The 19767-nt window shown below is 42.9% G+C and overlaps 1 protein-coding gene across 3 annotated transcripts in view; it reads right to left on the bottom strand.

Moving 5' to 3' along the window:
- Positions 1 to 19767, bottom strand: part of PGM2L1 (phosphoglucomutase 2 like 1) — a 44444-nt gene that overhangs the window by 19112 nt on the left and 5565 nt on the right. For 2 of the 3 annotated variants that reach the window (XM_080376097.1, XM_080376098.1), the window contains exons 3-4: positions 8871 to 9038; positions 1165 to 1271 (exon numbers count right to left, since the gene is read on the bottom strand). In XM_080376097.1, coding sequence (XP_080232223.1) covers positions 1165 to 1271; positions 8871 to 9038 — 275 coding nt within the window. Of the gene's footprint in view, positions 1 to 1164; positions 1272 to 8870; positions 9039 to 16397; positions 16501 to 19767 lie in introns of all 3 variants that reach the window. The other variant, XM_080376099.1, reaches the window with a different exon arrangement.

Genomic DNA, 19767 nt, shown 5'->3' with positions numbered 1-19767 from the left:
GTCATCCCAAGAGGATAAAAGAAACATCTAATTGAGAATTGGTTTGCTCCTTCAATATGTGAAACACCACTGTACTGACATCCAATCTGAATTCCAAGCTTTGTGTGGCTGGAATGGAATGTTTTTCTTACCCTTCCATATTTTTAAGCTGTGCATAATCCAGACAATTTGGGTAATAGCCTTACACACACAGTGTAACAGATTAGTTTGAAATCCTTATGCCGGAGCCTGGTGGGTGAAGTTCTACACGTGTCTGAAGGCCATACAGGAAGCATGGAGAAGCAGACTTCAGGGGAATGGAGAAACAACCCTTAGGAGACACTAACTAGATCCTGTGCTCTATTACATCAAGAGCTTTCACAATGTTAGAATATTAAATGTTGACAAAAAATTAAAAAAAACAACCACCCACAACACACTACATTAGTTACAATTAACTAGAATAACTATATTAACTACAACAATTAACTACTAATTAACCAAATAATAATTAGCTACTGGGTTGGTTTTTTTGTAAGACACGTCATTCAGGGAGCAAAACATATGTTGTAATGGCAAGGGATTCTGATTCCTAATAGAATTCAGAAAGCAGTCCTTTCACAGATCCTCTCTCCCCTTTCCTTGCAAAGAGCACAATTTGGCATCACTGGAAGTTTACATTTTAAGTATTCCAGGTAGTGTATTTCCTCATGGGGAATGCTTTGAGATCACAGACTAGCACAAGGGTACCAACACACCAGGTTGCAGTACGCTGCAGGTAGAATTCTCCCCCAAGCAAGCTTAAATCAGATGCATAATACAAAAGAACAACAGTGTTAACAATAGCGCATTAAGAGTTAGTGATTTCAACCTAGATGTTAGTATTCTGAATTTACCTTCACATTCAAATTTCTCTCCAGGCATATCAACTTCTTAATGTCTGCCTAATATTCTTGTGCATTTAGACTAAGTTCTTTGGTGAAGTGACTAGCCTTACATTCCACATTTGCTGGCAAATGACATTATAAAGGCTTTAGTCCATGCCTCTCTTCATTACTATTTAAATGGACTATGGGAGGGGAAAGAGCATGTGCAGTTCATGACAAAAAAATACTCTGATAGAATGAAATGCATGTAAAGCCACAATTTAATTTCTAGTCTTGCAAATGTAATCAATACTCATACTTCTTACTGCTGCAGTTGCTGGTCACCTGACCTCGTGTGTCATATCCAACAACAAAGCCTCTCTGCTTAAAGTCTGAAAAACACCTCTCAAGATACTTGTAGATCCCCTGGAAATAAAAGAAAAAAGTAGGGAAGAATTAGCCCTAGTGCACCACACACAAACATTACAAGTTATCTCTGACATAGGATTTATAGTGTCAGTATGCAAAATACAGCTCAGCAAAAATATCAGTAATGATATTCACAAAACCAGCATATTTATTTCCCCCCCCGGAAGTGTTCACAGAAGGAAAGCAAGCAGAGAAATCGTTGTGAGAAATAAAAGCAGTACAAAAATAAGTGACCACAGAGCATTAACAGAAAGCTCAAGGCAGCAAAATCCTCAAGCAGAGTACAGACTGAAAGCAAGTGTTTGCTGGTTTTATGTATTCAAACCAACTTCTTAAAGACCTAATAAAGAAAAATCCATTTTTTGGAAGTCCATCCACTCAGGCAATATAACGCTAGTGCTAGTCTTTATCCTTGTGTTTGCAGTAGGAGACAGACCCCTTTTCAGCACTGCTTCCAAAGCGTTAGTTCTAAATTTGCATGAGAAGGATGCTTCACCCTCACCTGCTTTTTCAAAGGTTTATTACTAGTGACCTACTCCAGGTGGGCACACCAAAGTCCTCTATTTATATACTACAGAGATACAACAGCACAAATACAAGCAGTCTTCTATACATCAAGATGGAACACTTCCAGTGCCAAGGTATCAGAGAAGAGCCCCATGCAAGGAGAAGGGAAGCAGATGAAGGGAGTAGGTTTTAAACACACACTGGGATGAGGAGAAATATGTGCCAAAACATACACCAGAGAAAACCAAACAGCCTTGCAGTCAGCCACCCCTTCTTTTCAAAAGGGGAGGAGTTAGGTGCTCCAAATTAGTGCATTACATGGTGTTCCACCTTCACCTTCCCCGTGGCCTTCACATCCATTTATTTCCCAGTTAGAATCTCTCTGGAGAGCCACCACAGAAAGAACCCAGGATGGATCAGCAGTTTTAGACAAAAAGATGGAAGCACTACTGTTAACGAAGTTTCCAGAGTGTACAGTTCACTACAACCAGAAAGCAGCTCTCCCCAACACAAACACAGCACCATGAACTTACCATAGCCAAGGCTACCCTAAAAAGGCCACCTCTTAGGAGGACACAAGTTTCCTCTTGACAGGAGGAGTGAGGGTGTTTTGTACCAGAATTAAACAGATTTCGCGCCCCCTCCCCTGCCCTGGTATTAAGTGCAATGCTTTGTAACATTCTCATCTGGGTCTGACTCACTATCACCACTAAGCGATCTCTCAACTGGAAAGCTAGCCTGACTCCTACCCATGAAATTCAGTTCAGTTCCATTTTCTTAATGGTTCTTGCCCTTTCCATCAAAGAATGGGCTTCAGAGCATGAACAAGTGAATACTGGCATCTCTTTGGAGAACTATTCCAGCTGCAGAGGTAGTGTGTCTATAGAGGACCGCACAGAGAGGAAAAATTTCAAAATAAGTCAGTCTTTCAATACAGACAGAACTGGAAGCTCTGCCATGGCTAGCATGACCGCCAGCTGAAGTCACCTGCACACTGAACTGAAACATGTTGATACACAACACATTCGCAGCACCCTGAGGACGTATCAGGAACTTTCATTCACAGTTGTAATGAGACAAGAGATAGAGCCATGGAGAAAATGTGTTCAAGTTTGACTTGAACAGACTAGATAACATTTAAAGAGATTAACAGCAGATCTCTTAGAACATTCTTATCAACAGATGCCTTATCTTGGCTAGTGGCGCCTTGAGGTCAGAGCACACTGCAGAGTTTTGTCTAAACTAGTTCCCCAAACATCAACAACGGCACAAAAAATGACAAGGTTATGGAAGAAGCAGGACCACGTTAGACAAACCAGCACTAGTTAGAAGCAGAAGGCTAAGAGGGGCATATAAGCTTTTTCAGAAGCAGCACTAATCAAGGTAAGTTCAGCTAGAACAACTGATACATTGCAAATCGCTCTTTACAAATGTGATTTACCTGTGATTTCTATTTCACACCTCCCCCCAGGCACTCTCCCCCAAGAGCAGAAGCATCCCTTGAACTTTCCGGCAACCATGGCATCTCTAGGATTCTGCACAAATTTCTTACCTCTCCCCTTACATCCCAATGGCAACCACCATAGCTGGGTTGGCTTTTTGGCTCTAATGCCCGCACCCTTCTACATCTCCCAGCTTTCCATTCCCTCATTCTTCAAACACAGAATAATTTATTGGTTTTGCTGCAAAGTAAGGGCCTACAGTGATCTTTTTAGCAGGATTTGGTCTTCTGTACTTTCTCCCCTGCACCTCACCCCAGCTATTTCTGCCTAAGCATTTCTGGCACCTACTGGGTGCCACTACAATTTAAGTTACAGTCTCCTCAAGGGTGAGGCAAGGTTTTTCTTAGGACATCCTGTTAAACCAGTTTCACTGTTTGACAGAGATCAGAGTTTTCATATGAATAAAAATAGGAATGTCTTTACTTTCTGCCATGGTGAAGTTTTACTTAAAATTAAGACAACACAATAAGCGGTATGAGAACATAGTATCTTAAGCTTAGCCAAAGATCCCACAGCTGCAGTTTGCCCAGCCCTACTGGACTTGTATACTATCCAAATACCTTTAATAAAGTTGCAGGAAATAAAAATAAATTTCAAAAAACAACAGCAAAAGGAAGTAAATGCAGAGTCTTTCCAATGTCTCAACCCTCTACTTGAGTTCACACCTGTTTTCTTCCAGGTGCCATTGTCCCTCTCTCAGAGGGCAGATATCCAATACCTCTTAGAATAAGCCCTTTCTTTAGTAAATTTCTCAATTTAAAGGACTTTTATTGCCTTTTTACAAGACTCATGTTTTGATTGGGCCCCCATCTCATTTCTCCCAGGATAGCTACTGCCTCTAAACTGAAGATATCCAATTCAACATCTTGCCGCTACATACTTAGTAATAACATAGTAGCAAGTGTCAGCATATGGATCTAAAAAAACCCTGTCTTTAGGTGAACTGAAGTATTTCTACCACTGCACAGTTCAAGTGATGTTTCTATAAAAAATTCACTGGCAGACCCAGTCTGCTTCTACAGCCATGTTTTAAATAACCCTCTTGCACGTCTGGTCCCTTATGATCAATTGCAAAAGAGAAGTGACGGGAAAGTGATGGTACCAAGGACGAGATGGAAAGATTTTTGGTTGGTGAAATCAAGAGAGATAGTAACAGCTTTATGAAGTGTAGTATTTAAATCTTTCCACTATTACAGAAACACAGAATGGTTTGGGTTGGAAAGGACCTTAAAGATCATCTTGTTCCACCCCCTGTTCAACGGCAGGACCCCCTCCCCCCAGCCCAGGCTGCTCCCAGCCCCGTCCAGCCTGGCCTTGAGCCCTGCCAGGGATGGGGCACCCACAGCTGCTCTGGGCAGCCTGGGCCAGCGCCTCGCCGCCCTCACGGGGAAGGGTTTCTTCCTCACGTCCAACCTAAATCTCCCCTCTCTCAGCTTCAAGCCATTCCCCCCTGTCCCACCGCTCCCTGCCCTTGCCCAAAGCCCCTCCCCAGCTTTCCTGTCGGCCCCTCCAGGCACTGGGAGCTGCTCTAAGGTCTCCCCGGAGCCTTCTCCTCCCCAGGCTGCACAGCCCCAGCTCTCCCAGCCTGTCCCCACAGCAGAGGGGCTCCAGCCCTCTGACCAGCTCCGTGGCCTCCGACGGGCCCGCTCCAACAGGTCCGTGTCCTTCTGATGCTGAGGACCCCCGAGCTGGACGCAGCACTGTGGGGGGGTCTCAGCAGAGGGGAGCAGAGGGGCAGAGCCCCCTCCCTTGCCCTGCCGGCCACGCTGCTGGGGATGCAGCCCAGGATACGATTATCTAGCATTGCTGATTTAACAATAGGAAACTCATAGCAATGATGCAAAGGTGACTGGTTTTGTCATTGTAAAGGTCAGTGATGGGTCACTTACCCATTAACAAAAGCAATTGGTTCAGCAGGACAGAAGCAAAACTCAAGGAGGAAAACCTAAGCTTTATGTGTAGGTTATGTGGCTGCAATCTTCAGAAGAGTCAAAAGCCGCTTCTGGATATTCTGTACCTTTCTGGATCTGACTTTCCATGACATCAACATAACCATTAAACAAGATTTATTTTAATTGAGGCAAACACTTTAAATTACACTAAGTCCACTTCTTTTGAATGGCCACTTATTCCTGTAGCAGGCAAAGGACAAATACAGAGAGACAGGGCTACCCATTTTCAGATTAGGTTCAGTAAAACCATTTATGTCATTAGCTTCTGACACCAGTACTCAAAGAGATTAAATTTCATCCAGTTTACTTCAGAAATTAGTTTTAATCCACTTCCCAGAGATTGCTTTTTCTAACTTGATACATGGCTTTAATGAACAACTAAAAGAGAGGCTCTACAGAGAGAGCAAAATGAATACAACCCAGTTTGTTACTTTCAGAAACCAGTAGTACCCATGAAACTGAACTTGCAAACGCATTCCCTGCTGACCAAAACAAAACTTTCCACTTTCTGCCAAGAATGCGTATCAGTCGGCCAATCCAAGCTCAGTCACGCTTTCATGAGACTGGAAACACAAAGGCAGCATGCAACGTTCAGGCGCTCAGAGCGTGAGCAACTCCAAATTCAACACACTGCATAAGCCAAAAAGTAAAGTGACTATCATTAACTTCCTCTGCGTTATCAAAATGTTTACTCTGCTTCAAATAAAAGTGGACTTGTTTAAAGCAACTTCGCTACTCTTAACAATTTCATCACTGGCAACAAGCTACTAGTTTTTAAACTATTTTTTTTTTCCTTAATCTCTTCAGCTCATTCCCACTGGATCGGTGGAGACCACCTGTACCACACCAGGAAGTTTTGTTCATACCATTACAGCATTTGTAGCACATAAGTATGGCAGACCCAGATCAGTAAGGCTACAATTAAAGGAAGCTTCATTTTTAAGATGCGTCCAATTTACAGGTTAGAAACGCAAGGAAAACTTTGTTAGAACCAAGACGATACTGAAGAGAAAAAAATGGTCAGATATAAGGTTGGGTTTGAAATTCTACCAATAAGTTCCAACATGTCACTTCTCTTTTCAAAGCCTGTATAAACAGCTATTGGAATCTGGGTTCACTGAAAGAGTTTGGGCTCCCGTTGTACAGGTCAAACATTAGCAGTGTCAGAGAACTTAATAGAGTCCCAGCTGTTCCAAGTTTTAGGCAACCACTTCACCCTGAGCCAACAGAAAACAAATCATTTCAGTCATGTCTACTGAGGGACTCCTACCAGAGCATTAACCTACAGAGAGACAACTATTTAAAAATGTTTAGGAGCACTGTTTTAAATGAGAGATTGTATCAACCTTTTGTATATCATGTAATAAAACATCTTTTATCATACAGCTGAACCTTCATTTATAAAAAAATACTTGACAAAGCAGACAAGATTAGGTAGGTTTGCCATAATGAAAACTTTTTGTTGGTGTTCCAAGTACAATGTTTACAAATAAATCAATTCATTGTGTTTTCAACAGTCAAGACTAAAGGTGGGAATGCATAAGATGTTCAAGTATATTTAATATACACAATCTAAACCCATTTGTATTTTCTATGTTCACAAGGAAAGGAAATAAGGAACATCCATTTTTTGACTCATGCTATCCGTTTTCAAGAGGATTCAACACTTCTTTCCTTCCATCGCACTACCTTCCTTGGGGCGAGAAAAAGCTGTATTTTGCAGATTAAGAATCCAACTGCTTTTTGCTTAATATTTACCATAATAAAGTATGTACAAGAGTGACTATCAAAGTCAGGAATGATAATTTAACAGGACTACAACTCTAGATAAATCAATGTTCAAATTTAGACTCTTCTTTCACATGCTTAAAGTCTGGATAGTATCACATCAATTTCAAGTGTACTCCAAATTAGCTTCTTAAAAAGTTTAGTTGTGAAGAGTAATTATCTAATCTACTTGTTTTCACGAAAAATTGATTGGGGAACACATCAGCTGGAAAACATCCCGGTACTGTGCAATAAGCAAGTTTAAGAACAAATCCACTATGAGCTGGCAATATAGAAAAGCAGCATGGATCACTTTTGATCAAAAATTAAATCAACATCAACTGTTCCTTCCAAAGGTATTTATTGAAGAGGTTGAGAAAGAAATGAGACAACTGGGGACCAAGTTCTTTGAGACAGAATACATCACCTGCCCTTCAGCAAAACAGCACTTCAAAGAAAGGCAGAGATTATTAAGCCTTGTATTAATCAACAGGTTGATATATTCAGACAACACACATACAATTCATTAATATGGCTTGAAAGAGAAGCAGAGAGGGAAACAGAGAGGAGTCTGATCATTTTCCAGCCCTCTTCTGGCATGCAAGACCAAAATCAACAGAGGAAAAGAGATGGGTAAAAAATATTGAAGAAAAAAATTCAGAAAACTGTGTTTTTGGTTGTTAATCAACTTAAACAGCTAGCCAAGAGAATTTAAGATATGGTTCATGGAAGATGTGTCAGAAGTGAGGAGTCTCTGCCACCAGGTTTCCCCACCACAACACTGATAGCTCATGGATGACTCCATGGCAGCCTCTATCCAGCTCTTCAACCCCACATGCCACCTTTTGTATCCTTCTAAATCTACATCCAGCATCACCACCGAGCTGAGCCTGATCTCTGGTAGAGGAGCTGGAAATTAGGACTAAAGCCTCCCTGGCCAAAACTTTACCCCACATGCACACCCATCTCATTAGATCCTTTCCAACAACACTAATGTACGACTAACGAAATGGCACGAGAGCTATGTCTAAATTCAGAGATCTCCCTGTTTGTATTCAAATCAAGATGTCTATCCCAAAATACTCCACTCCAAAATTTAAAAAACTAGCCCTCAAAGGCAAATATCCGTTTAAAATGTTTTCTGATCAAACAATTCTGTAATGATCTCTAACCCACATACACAAATATTAAATCATAGATAAACCATGTATCATCAACCTCTCTGACCTAGTATGTAACATAAGATTTGCAGTTTGAGTTTTAGGTTCGTATCTCAAATCTTGACTTTTTTGCATCTCTACTTTAAAAAGTGTCAAGAGTTACAGACAGAGCTACAGCAACACCAGCACACTTAACCATAGTATTTTCTACATCTAACCCAGTTGTAGGTAACACAAGCAGTGTTACTAGAAGGATCCCCCAGGAGTTAAACTTTAAAATACAGATGTTCTTCACAGTCAGTCTACGTTTGCTTTTTCATCTTACTTCCTGTTAATTTTCTTAGTAAAACCTGATACAAAACTTAGAGTGGGTTTGCTTTTGGGGTTTTCTTGTTGTTTTTTGCTTAGTTTTTGACAAATACTAAAAGTTCTTATGACAGCTAATGATTTCCAACTATAGAACAGTATAACAGATTTTAACTACTGGTCAAATTCCAGTGGAAGTGATTACATTCTACTTCTTAGGAAGCCCAGTTAAATATATTCAAGGTACTTTATTTTCTTTCAGCATGAAAGATTACATGCTATCCTCTACTGTGGAACGTCTGCTGTGTTTCACCCTCAGCTTGTACTTCACTGGTACACGACAGGACCCAAACAATTACTGTGAACTCATTCAGTCCTCTCCTATACAGCTACGCAGTTTACCTGTGTTGACTGGATCACCGTAAGGTCATTGATATAGCAAAAGCCGGCTCCCATCGCAGAGCGAAGCCCGGCGGTCCCGAAGGTCAGCCTGCAGCAGAGACGATCCCGTAACTCTTTATGCTTTCCATTCTGTAACAAGCTTTCAATTTGTTCTTTTGTTTTTTGGTTCTGCAAAAGAAGATTAAGGTCTTCATTTAGTTCTTGAGATCAGGATCTGAACTATATGCTCATTGTTTTTAAATAATTCCTAGTTCTGTGGTGCAACAAGTTCTTCCTATCCTATAAAATGCTCGTCTGCACAAACTAGCCTTCATTGTAACTCTCATTTCTATTGCAATCTCTTTTCTGTACCATCCTTATTCATAAAAGACTCAAGAGCTCTTGTTGCCATTGATATGCTCATGTGTTTGCCTAGTCATTAATACAGGCTTCACGTAACCGGAAGGTGTAAGTGAGGACCACAGACTAAAACAAGCTTTTCCAAGACAGGTAGCGTAAGTTAATTCTTGATCTGTGCTGCGGGAAGACAGACAAAATTCTTAACTTCAAAGCAGTATTTCCTTCCTCTTCATCCGCAGGAAAGCTCTGTAAACAGACACAGTGAAATAAAGCTGACACTGTAAAACCAAAAATACAGCTTGTATTTTCAAATTACTTTAATCCTTAGCAAGGCGGTTACAAGAGAGTCAAAGCCCCTATTTATCACAAACTGTCAAATAAAGATGGGTATTTCTTTCTGAGAAAACCAGCCTATTTTGATACTTTCCCTGCTCAATACATGCATTGGGTATAAAAGGGTTGGGGGAACAAAAAGAAAAGGAAAAAAAGAAAGTGCTACTCCTGAGGGCAAGCATTACATGCATCATTGTAACAGCCACTTTCACTGTTCTCCATTTTGAAGGGTCTCAAGAATTTTTTCAGAAAAAGCCAGAAAACTAAAACCAAACTTCTCCAATTACTTAAAAGTTCAGAAAGAATTTATTTGACGTACAGCACATGATATAGCCACTAGACAAAGAACTCCAAAGTCACCAGATTTACCTTTCTGAAGGAGAAAAAAACCCCAGAATTCAAATTCTGACAGTGTTGTGGTTCATACAGAAGAGTCAGAAGCATTCTCCTTTTCTGGCAGCACCGTTAGCCAATTGTTACACCATTTCACCTTTATCATCTATAACCCATGAGTAAAATGAATGGCCACCTGATAAGGAAACAGTTTGTCTAAATAGAACAGTAAGAAGTAATTCTTCTGATCCAAAACCCACACCACGTTAAATAGTCTTACTGCATTTATGAAAGAACGTGTTTGTCACTTCCACATATAGAGAATACATTTACTCTCATTCATAGTTCAGCTAAGGGAGCGATTATACACATCTCTGAAAGGCTTAATTTGAGTATTTACCTTAAAGTGGGGAATGCTAAATCCTATGAGCATTTTGAAGTCAATTCTATGCAGCACAGTCTGTTATGTAGCAGGGTGCATAAGAGGTTGATTATTAAAATCTCCCACTGTTAGTTCATTATTTTCCTAAACTTGCACCACTTTCAAAGGTACGAACTACCAAGTGGACAAAATGCCCATACACATATACTATTTGTTCCTCATAGTTATCCAACTAATATTGAGGCTAGGAAACAATGGGACAAAATAGGGAAACTTTAATATTAATTACCTATGATGATTAGAATTAAGACAGTCACAGTAATACAACCACACTATCCTGGATGTGCTTGGGGAGAGCTGGGGGGCAGCAAGAGAAGGCGAGTCCAGTTTCACAAAGAAAAACAATGGTAGAATATCAGCATGTGTCCTTTTACAACATGTGCTAACAGGAGGCGACTCATCCATAGGATGTTGTTTTGAGAGAAGTGGATGAGGAAGGACCTTTATTTTATAACAGAGGGCTCTCTAAATTCATTTGGTCATTAAAGACACTCAGCCTGTCTACTGACAGCCAGTTTGAACAAGACACCTCCTGGATCCTACAAACACAGCACAACCCAGCCAGGCTAACTGACAACACAGGCAGCGTAGAAGGCAATCAACACACAGCTGGGAAAAGCCACGACTCCAGCTTTACATGAAACAGCTCAGGCTGTACAAGTGCTTCTCTAAAAGAGTGTTGATTTAGGTAGGGTCCCAAGGAAGCATTAAAAAAGGCAAATGGAATCTGAAAGGCAAGGGTGAAGCACTCCTGACATTTAAAATAGAGGTCAGCCAGCTTCAGCTCCCACACTGCCTGCCACAAGGCAGCCTCTGCAGCACTAGGAGACACGCTCTGCACAGTGTGATGTTCTTCAGGAGGACTTGAAAAAAAATCTGGTAGAAGCACGATAAGAGCTTCACCCTTTCTTTAGGGCAAAATACTCAATAAAACTTGTTGACAAATCTGAAACTACTTCCACAGCTTCATAACAGGCCTTGAACATTAGCAGTATGAGACATGTGAATTTTAAGTTTTAATTTTTTTGTGCCTTAAAATAAAAAGGCAAGCCATCATTGTTCAGGTTCTCAGATGTCTCTGCAACCAAAAAAAGCCATTACTCACACCACAGATTAAAAAAAGCTTAAAAATAAAACAAAAACAATGGGGCACAACAAATATTAAATCCCAGAAGAGAAAGCTTCTCTTTAAGCTGTTTGTAGGCAGTCAACCAGAAAACAAATGACCAAACTGATAAAGAATTGAGGCAAGACTACATGAAAACCTAATTTCACACTACCATAATTCAATATGCAGTTTTGCTTTAAAATAGGGTTATTAAATTATACAGCGACTTTAATAGCTTTTTAGGATACGCTGTATTGCTTGCCTGCAAAAATAAGAGTAATGTGTAGTACATTACATAGTTTATGGTCTGGAGTTTTGCAAAACCAAAGTAAGACTTTCCTGAAGCAATAGTTCAAACATTTATTTTACAAATAGTTTAGGTGGTTTTTTTTTTTATTAAGCTACCTTATTTATTTCCTAGCAAACAAAAATGACTCAGCCAAAATAGCACTGTAATAACATTTTACTTTGCTCAGCTAGCTAAAATTTCCCACAATCAGAAAAGAAGAGAAAAAAAAAGTTACAAGCTAAAGAAGAAAACCTCAAAGCTTTCCACTGATGGACTGAAACTCCTGGGGCAACAGAAAGAAGTTTTACAAGGTCTGGTATTAAATCAGAGGTGGTGATGATCTGCCTCATGCTCTGGGTTACACATTCAATAGCATTAGAAGACTGATCTCCAGAGAGCTGTTACCACAATCCTTACTGCTTTTCATTTTTTCTTCAACTTGCAGCTTCAAAGCCTACGGATCAGGTGAGCTTCCTGCAACATGCTGCATAGGTATGAACACCGCTTTACCATACTAAACTGAGAATTGCAAAAAGCACTGCAGTCAGGTGGGGCTAAAAGATCACGCCAGTTTCCACTGCTGACATCTAAACCTATTGTAAATTCTGAAAAAACAGGGGGGTTTGCTGTTTGCTTTACAGTTATAAAATGAAAGCAACACATCTGAAGGTTTCACAGTAGCTTTTATGAAGGTTCATTTTTCAAAGTGGAATAGTTGTAATGTTAAAACACACAACACACTAACATTGGAGACTGAGGTTATAAAGAGGAGAGTCTACTATGTCTTTAGGCAAAGCATATTTTCTGAAGTCATTAGTATCACTGCATAGTCACCCTCTCCCCTCAACATTAACTTTCCTGCCACGTGAAGCACAACGCACTAGGAGGGTGTATTAAACTAGTCAAGCTATGCAGCACCCCATCTTATTTCTAAATTCCATGGAAATATCATCAATCCCACCTATGAATGCAAGCAATTATGTGACGTTGAGGAGAGAGGCTTGAAGTAGTTCATTCATGTATTCAAAAATAACTCTAAGAGATCACAGCATAGAAAAGGATTTCTCAAGCTTCTGAAGCCAAGCAAGGCAGCAGCATGCTATTAGCACCAAACTCAATTAACTTAAACACAAACTCAGAACTGAAGAGCCCACTCTTAACTGTCACCTGGGTTAGTAAGTCAGTAAGCTCCATTAATCACAACACAGAAGCCTAGCACAAGTGAAAGACAAGTTCCTTCGAGATGATCAACTACAGTATTTGGACATTGTTTTTAATCCCCTTTAAAACAACAACAAAAAAGAAAACAACCCAAACTAAATAACACAAAACGGTCTGAAGTTCCTAGTAAACAAACTCGGCTGTTTCATTTGAAAATAGTCATTCCTCAATAAAAGCAGTGCTCTATGATATCCTTGCATCCCCAATAGCTCTTACAAAGCAATTCAAATTATTCCCATGGATTTAGCAATTTGAAGAACCCACAGAATTTAGTGCTTTATCTGAAGTCAAGAAGTATGTGGACATCAATGATATGAAAGTAGCATTTATTTCAATATCCACCAAACGCCTAATCTCTGCACTGCTGGCCAACAAGACTTTCTGGAAGAACAACTAAAGCACTCATGGACAGGAGAGCAGCCGAGGGAACACAGGTCGGGGTAGGGACCCCAGCTGCTGTGCCAGCAGGCATGCCATCACTATTCGAGGCACAGAGCCAGGGAGACAAGGGCAGAGGCACTGTGGTGAGCTTGCTGCCTACAGCCTCAACCCACCAACACTACTTGTTGTCTTCCCTAGCGTTCCCCAGCCACTCCAGAAGCACTGGTGACTCATCTGGCAGGGATACCCCAAGAGGCTCAGGGACTGACTGCCAGGTACTGGTTTCTCCTTCACTGCCCCGTGAAGCTGAGCGGGTAATATAGAATCACAGAATGGTTTGGGTTGGAAGGGACCTTCAAGACCACCCAGTTCCCACCCCCTGCCAGGGGCAGGGCCCCCTCCCCCCAGCCCAGGCTGCTCCCAGCCCCGTCCAGCCTGGCCTTGAGCCCTGCCAGGGATGGGGCACCCACAGCTGCTCTGGGCAGTCTGGGCCAGCGCCTCGCCATCCTCACAGCAAAGAATTTCTTCTTAATATTAATCTAAAATACCCCAGTAGCTAGGCTGCAGGTGCTATCCCACACCAGCAAGTGATTACAAAAGGGGGGAAAAAAGAAGAGGCTGAGCCTGCCTCAGTTCCATGGCTTCAGCAGGGTCTGCCTACAGCAATAGGGACACATGTGCAGGCCTGAGCCCAGCACCTGGCACTGTGTCTGGCAGAAGCAGCATTGACTGCTCAAAGAAGGGAGAGACGCACCCTTCAAAGCCTCCGAGCCCCACTCTGCTACTGGTTTTCAGAGGACTTCTTACTGGTGGCAAAAGCATCTGGCAGACTGCAGGGTCCTTCAGGCCCACAGGGACCAACCTCCCACAGGCAGAGAGCAGAGCAGAGGACAGCACTGGGGAGGGAGGCAAGACACACACACACAGCCCCACATCCTACAGGGATGGTGAGACCCCTGCCACCAGCCAAACAGCTTTCCACAGGTCCAACAGGCAGCCACTGCACCACAGGGCCCCAGCCCTGGCAGCCACACACATACACATATATAGGTCAGGAAGCCAAACAAGGCAGCAATTAGGAGGCAACAGACGCTGTTCTTCCTGCTCCAGCTGGTGAAGGGGTCCTGGCCACAACCAGCAGCATGCAAGGAGGTGGTAGATAAGGTGACAGCAGCCAGAGGGGGCTGGAAGGAGAAGCTTGTGCTACCTGAATATACACTGTTGGGGCAAGAAAAGAGACAGGGAAAGCAAGAGGTGCCTTTGGCTAGTGACTGGGCTTTCCAACTGTGGAGAGAATAAGCAAGAAAACACCCACCAGTTCCCTCAGTCTCACCTCACAGGGCGAGTGCCCCATCCCCCAAGAAGCCCCTCTGCTGAACTTGCACCAGTTTGTCAATACCTATCTTATACTGGGAAGCCCACAAGCAGACATGCTATCTGGATGCAGGCTAACTAGCACTGAGCAAAAAGAGAACACACTTTCCCTGCAATGGCCCAGGATGCTGCTGACCTCTTCTGCTGTCAGAGGCAGCTGCTGGCTCCTGGTCAACATGCTGTCCGCAGAGCCTCCTAGGGCCTTCTCGGCAGCGCCCAGCCCCAGCCTGCATCATCACAGGGTATAGAGGATGGAGACAGTGGGTTTGACATTGATAATGTGCAGCTGTGGCCCTGCAGCAAAGATGTAAATAACTTTGAAGGAGTACGAGAAAAAAAACCTGGATGAGACAGAAACAAGGGGGAATGTGACCTTGCCTCCAGAAGGTAAGGGAACAGCGGGAACAGCAGAGTCACCTATAGTGAACAGCGGCTGGGCACGTGGGCAGTAAGAGTTTCACCAATAATAAAGCTTTTAGCAGCACATGTACAGAGTATAAACTTAAAAAAGCTGTAACTAACTAACAATAAAGGTCTTTGCTTCACCATCCTTGCGAAGTCCGTGCCTCGTACACCACTACAGGGGGTTCCTTTTTCTCAATTGCAGCCTGTCCTCACTGACTGTAACTTAATGTCCCTGATGCTCCACTCCCACAGCCTGTCTACTTCCCCCTGAATAGCAGCTCTGCCCTTAACTGTCTATTTCCCAATCCAGCAGCACCTACAAATACAATGCAAGTGCCTTCAGAGACATTAATCTACCATTTTAAGATGTAAATTTGTGAAGCATTCTTAATTTTTAAATAGCTTTGATACCTGCCATTTGATACATGGGAAATAAAGAGCAGCCAGAGGTCAGGCAATGTTTTCCTATCCCATTTCAAGCAGACTCCACCACGTATATTCAGGGAGTCCTCTCTTCTCACAGAGTGTGGGGTTTTGCATTACTAACAAGCTAGGAGGAGGGAGAATCAGACTATCAGAACCTGCCCTTCAGTACTTCAGATTCACTGTCAAAGAAAAGGAAACAAGAAACATTTGGGACAGAGACAAGCTGCTGCAGGGGTAACAGTCTAAATGTAGTTCTGCAGTTACACCAGCACCAGAAAAAAAAGTAGTTCTGCATTATTTTTTCCTATAAAATTATTACACTAACATATATATGCTACCTCTAGAAAGCTAGTGCTACTTCCTCAAAAATTTTTTTTGCAAATTACCTATTTTTTCTGACTTTAGTTTTCAGTCAGGAACTTTACGTAACCTGAATTAGTGGAACTGTAGAGTTAAATTTTAAAGTAGTTATAATGGCTTTTAAGAAGAGGGAAGGCGATGAGCCTGCTGGGGACACAAAGTATAAGTTTACTTTAAGTACTTGTTTAAAGTAAAGTTTACTGCCAGAATCAGACATAAGGCATAACTATGGGGTCATATCCTGCAGTAGTTGAGACTCTGCAACATCAGCATGTTTAAGAAAGGCTTGAGGTTTTATTAAAAAAATACATTCTCTGCTGAATTCAGTGTTAAGCTTCCTCATCTTCAGTTTTCCACATACTGCACAGTTGTGTGCTGAAACAGAATTACACATTTTTTGTAGCTCACCAGGATACATAACCTGAAAGAACTGGAGAATTAAAGGACAAGGTCATTAGCGGAGTATTTCTTACTGGTTCTTTCGCGCCCAATCATGTTAATAATGTTTATACTTACTGCCAGAGTTAGGTTTCAAAGCTAATATCCTGTCAAAATAAGTAGCAGTTTACAACTCCCACAGCCATCATTTTTTGCTTTGCAGATACTCTGCATATGCAGCCTGGAAGAAGGGGGAAAGGAAAAAAGTCTCAAATTTGGTTAGAATGAGAAAACTTGACAGCCACAAATTAAGTGCATCAAGCTCTGCCAGCCAGCCTTTAGTTTTTAAGCAGCAATTGTTTTAAGCTTTCTTTCAAATAAAAATCAGGGTCAGCCCCTAAGATCCAAACACACCGGAGTACCCATCTACAGGAATGAAGATAAACAGAGCATTGCCTTTGGTATAGCTAATCACCTTACATACACAACTTAAGACCAGCAGTGGCACTTGCATCAAGCTCTCATTTACAATTGCTCTTAGAAATTGTAGGTTCTCGTTTTCTCTTGTTAAGCAAGAAGTGTTGGGTTTCTAGTCAGCAATCCCACCAACATTTTTATGTTAAAACCAGTTGGATAACTGTAGGCAAGCAGTTACTCAGACTAGTTACTGCAGTAGGAAAGGGAAAGGTGATAGTTGAGCCAATCGCAGCCTCAATGCGTGGCTGTAGGTTCTGTACTTGAGAGGTAGAAGGCTCCCTACGTAGTATCTCCTACTGCTGCCAATGTGTACGCTGTGTTTGTCTTGTTCTGTTTTGTTCCCAAGTCCTGGTCCCTCAGAGAGCCACAACACCTCTGTAACAGTTGACTACTTCTGGCAGGGAGCCCTTAAGAGTGGAGAAAGCCAAGTCGAAAGAACATTTTAGGTATAGTGTACACCCATTCTGCCCGTCTGGAGCAAACAGTGGAATAGTTTTGCTCCACACACAAACAGTCCTCCAGTACTGTCTCCAAAGGCCCTATACCTCCCCATACATTATACAACCCATGTACACAGACTCAAGTCTTCAAGCCACCAAAATCCCCACCTCACCAGCACTCTGAACTAACAAAAGCAATGAGCACCCAAGGCAGGGAGTTTGCACATGCCACACTCAGCCAAGCACCACACAGCATTAGTAGTACCCATCCACCCTGGAGGGTGGAAGGCCACAAACAGTGTGACTATAACCACACCATATCACAAAAAGCATGTGCAGACCGCACTGCTGACATGCTGCTTCCCTCCAAGGCGGGGGGGGGGGGGACGGGGGACGGCACAGGCACATCATGCCGGCTTTTCAGGAATGCCAAAACCTGGCAATCTGTATCTGCGAGGGAGTGTTGTCAAAAGCTCCAAACTAGCAATTCTCTAGAGACTCAGTCACATTTCTGAGAAACAGGCAACACAAGACCAAACGCTAATGGCAAGAGGAGCAGCAAAACAGCTCAAAGTCCTTTAATTTAATTCCGTGGCTCAGCATTCAAAACAGGAAGTAGTGATGGGCAAAGCAGGTCACATCACTGTGTTGTTCAGCAGCCCAAGGCAGTTCACAGCACACAGATCTCCCTTGGTTCTCTCTTCTCTTCCTGAGGGTCACAGCAAGATTGCATCCAGTAAACAAGAGAACATCTTTCTGTTGTCATTCATTTCACTACTATTTTTGTGGAAGTTTTTGTACAGTTTACATAAACAAGTTAAAGCAGAATTTTGTTTTGTGAAACAGGACCTCCAGAGGGCATCTTTTCCTGCTTGATCAGGAGGGTTGGGACACTGAAGGCCAGTTGCCCAGGACCCTGTCCAGACAGCTACTGAGTATCTCCAAGGATGGAGACTCCATCACCTCCTAGGCAACCTGTGCCAATGCTCAGTCACCCACACAGTAAAAAAAGCATTTCCTAGTATTTAGAGCAACACTCCTAAGTTTCATTTTGTGCCCACTGCTTCTGGTCCCATCAGTTAGAGAGGACGCAATACTTTTTGCGGTGAACCAAGGAGACAGAAGTTAATTAACTGTATTTTGTTCCAGTGACTAACTGAAGCACGTAGCACAGGACAGTCCCTGGCAAAATCCCTGGCTCGTATCAGCAAAAGAAAGAAATGTGAACTGCAGGACTCACAGAGATGTCTCAGTGCCGTCAGCAGCTCACGGATGCAGGGTCTGGCATGGACATGTCTAACCTCAAATGTGTGAGATATCACCTCCAGTCAACTTCACAAGCATTTTTCTTTCAGAATTTAGCCTTCAAAGCTACAAATCTCAGCAGCATAAGTCTTCAAAACTGGGAAGTAGATAGGATCTGCTGCTTTAAATTCTATTTTAACCTTTGCTGAGCTGCTGCTCTTTAAATTACTGCTGTAGCTGCTTAAGTTTCCCTCCCCAGCACGATCAGTTGCTATTATTATTTTACTAGTATTTGTTTCTTCCTGATTCAATGGTCCCTGTCACAGTGATGTGCCAGCCCTGGTGATGTCACAGCCATGTTAGAGCAGGCAGAACATCAGTAGTGGCCCATGTCACAGGGGAGTTGGTGACACAGCCAGCCCCAGATGGGCACACCAAGGGCTGTGCCAGGCAGGGAGGGCAGGGCAGCTGTTTGTCCTTTGTTGTTTCTCCTGTGCATCACAGCCAGACACCCAGAGAGCGGTTAGGATGAGACCACAGCATGCTCCTGTCCTTTGGCTCCAGAGATAAGTATCCTTCCTGTATCCCATCACAGTCATGCAGGGAGCTGGAGGCTCCTTACAGCCATGGGCAAAGAGAGCTTTCTATCCTTTCACCCTGGAGAGCTGTGGACTGGGCCACAGACGAGCTCCTGGCACCAATACTAGGAATGCAGTGGCCAGAACACTGCTAGCAGCCCATGTCACCGGGGGGCAGGTGGCATGGTTGGCCTAGGACAGGTGTTTCCTGGCAATCAGGGAGACACGGGATGGATAGCCTTGGCAGGAGGCTGGGAGAACCCCAGGCAGGGAGGTCTGAGGAGATGGGAGGTGACTCCTTTGGTTGTTGATTCTCCCCTCTTTGGCAGCTGCAGCCCCATATACAGACATAACCAGACCAGAGCTTCTGCTACTCAGCTAGAGAGTGCTGTGCCTTTCTACAAGGACACTGACCTAAGGATAGGGAAACACACACAGCCCCAGCCTGTACTGTATCATGGACCTACAGACAGCTGGAAGTTCCCCACAGCTGAGGACAGAGGGATCCCTGCACCAGCTATGACCTCCAATCTCCACCCACCCACCATCTCCAAATGTCATGGCCCTACAGGCAGCTGGAAGCACACCACAGCCACAGATTAAGGGATCTCCACATCCCATTATGGTCCTATAAGCAGCTGGAAGCCCATCACAGTCTGGGACAAAGGGAACACCACAGCACCAACCATCTCCATGCTCCATGATGGACCTACATGCAGCTGGAAGACCCCCACAACTAAGGGCAAGAGGATTTCTGCACCAGCCCCC

Source organism: Falco punctatus (genome assembly GCF_963210335.1).
Source record: "Falco punctatus genome assembly, chromosome: 2".
Taxonomy (NCBI): domain Eukaryota; kingdom Metazoa; phylum Chordata; class Aves; order Falconiformes; family Falconidae; genus Falco; species Falco punctatus.
The sequence above is the reverse complement of the archived record's forward strand: the minus strand, read 5'-3'. Positions and strand labels throughout refer to the sequence as shown.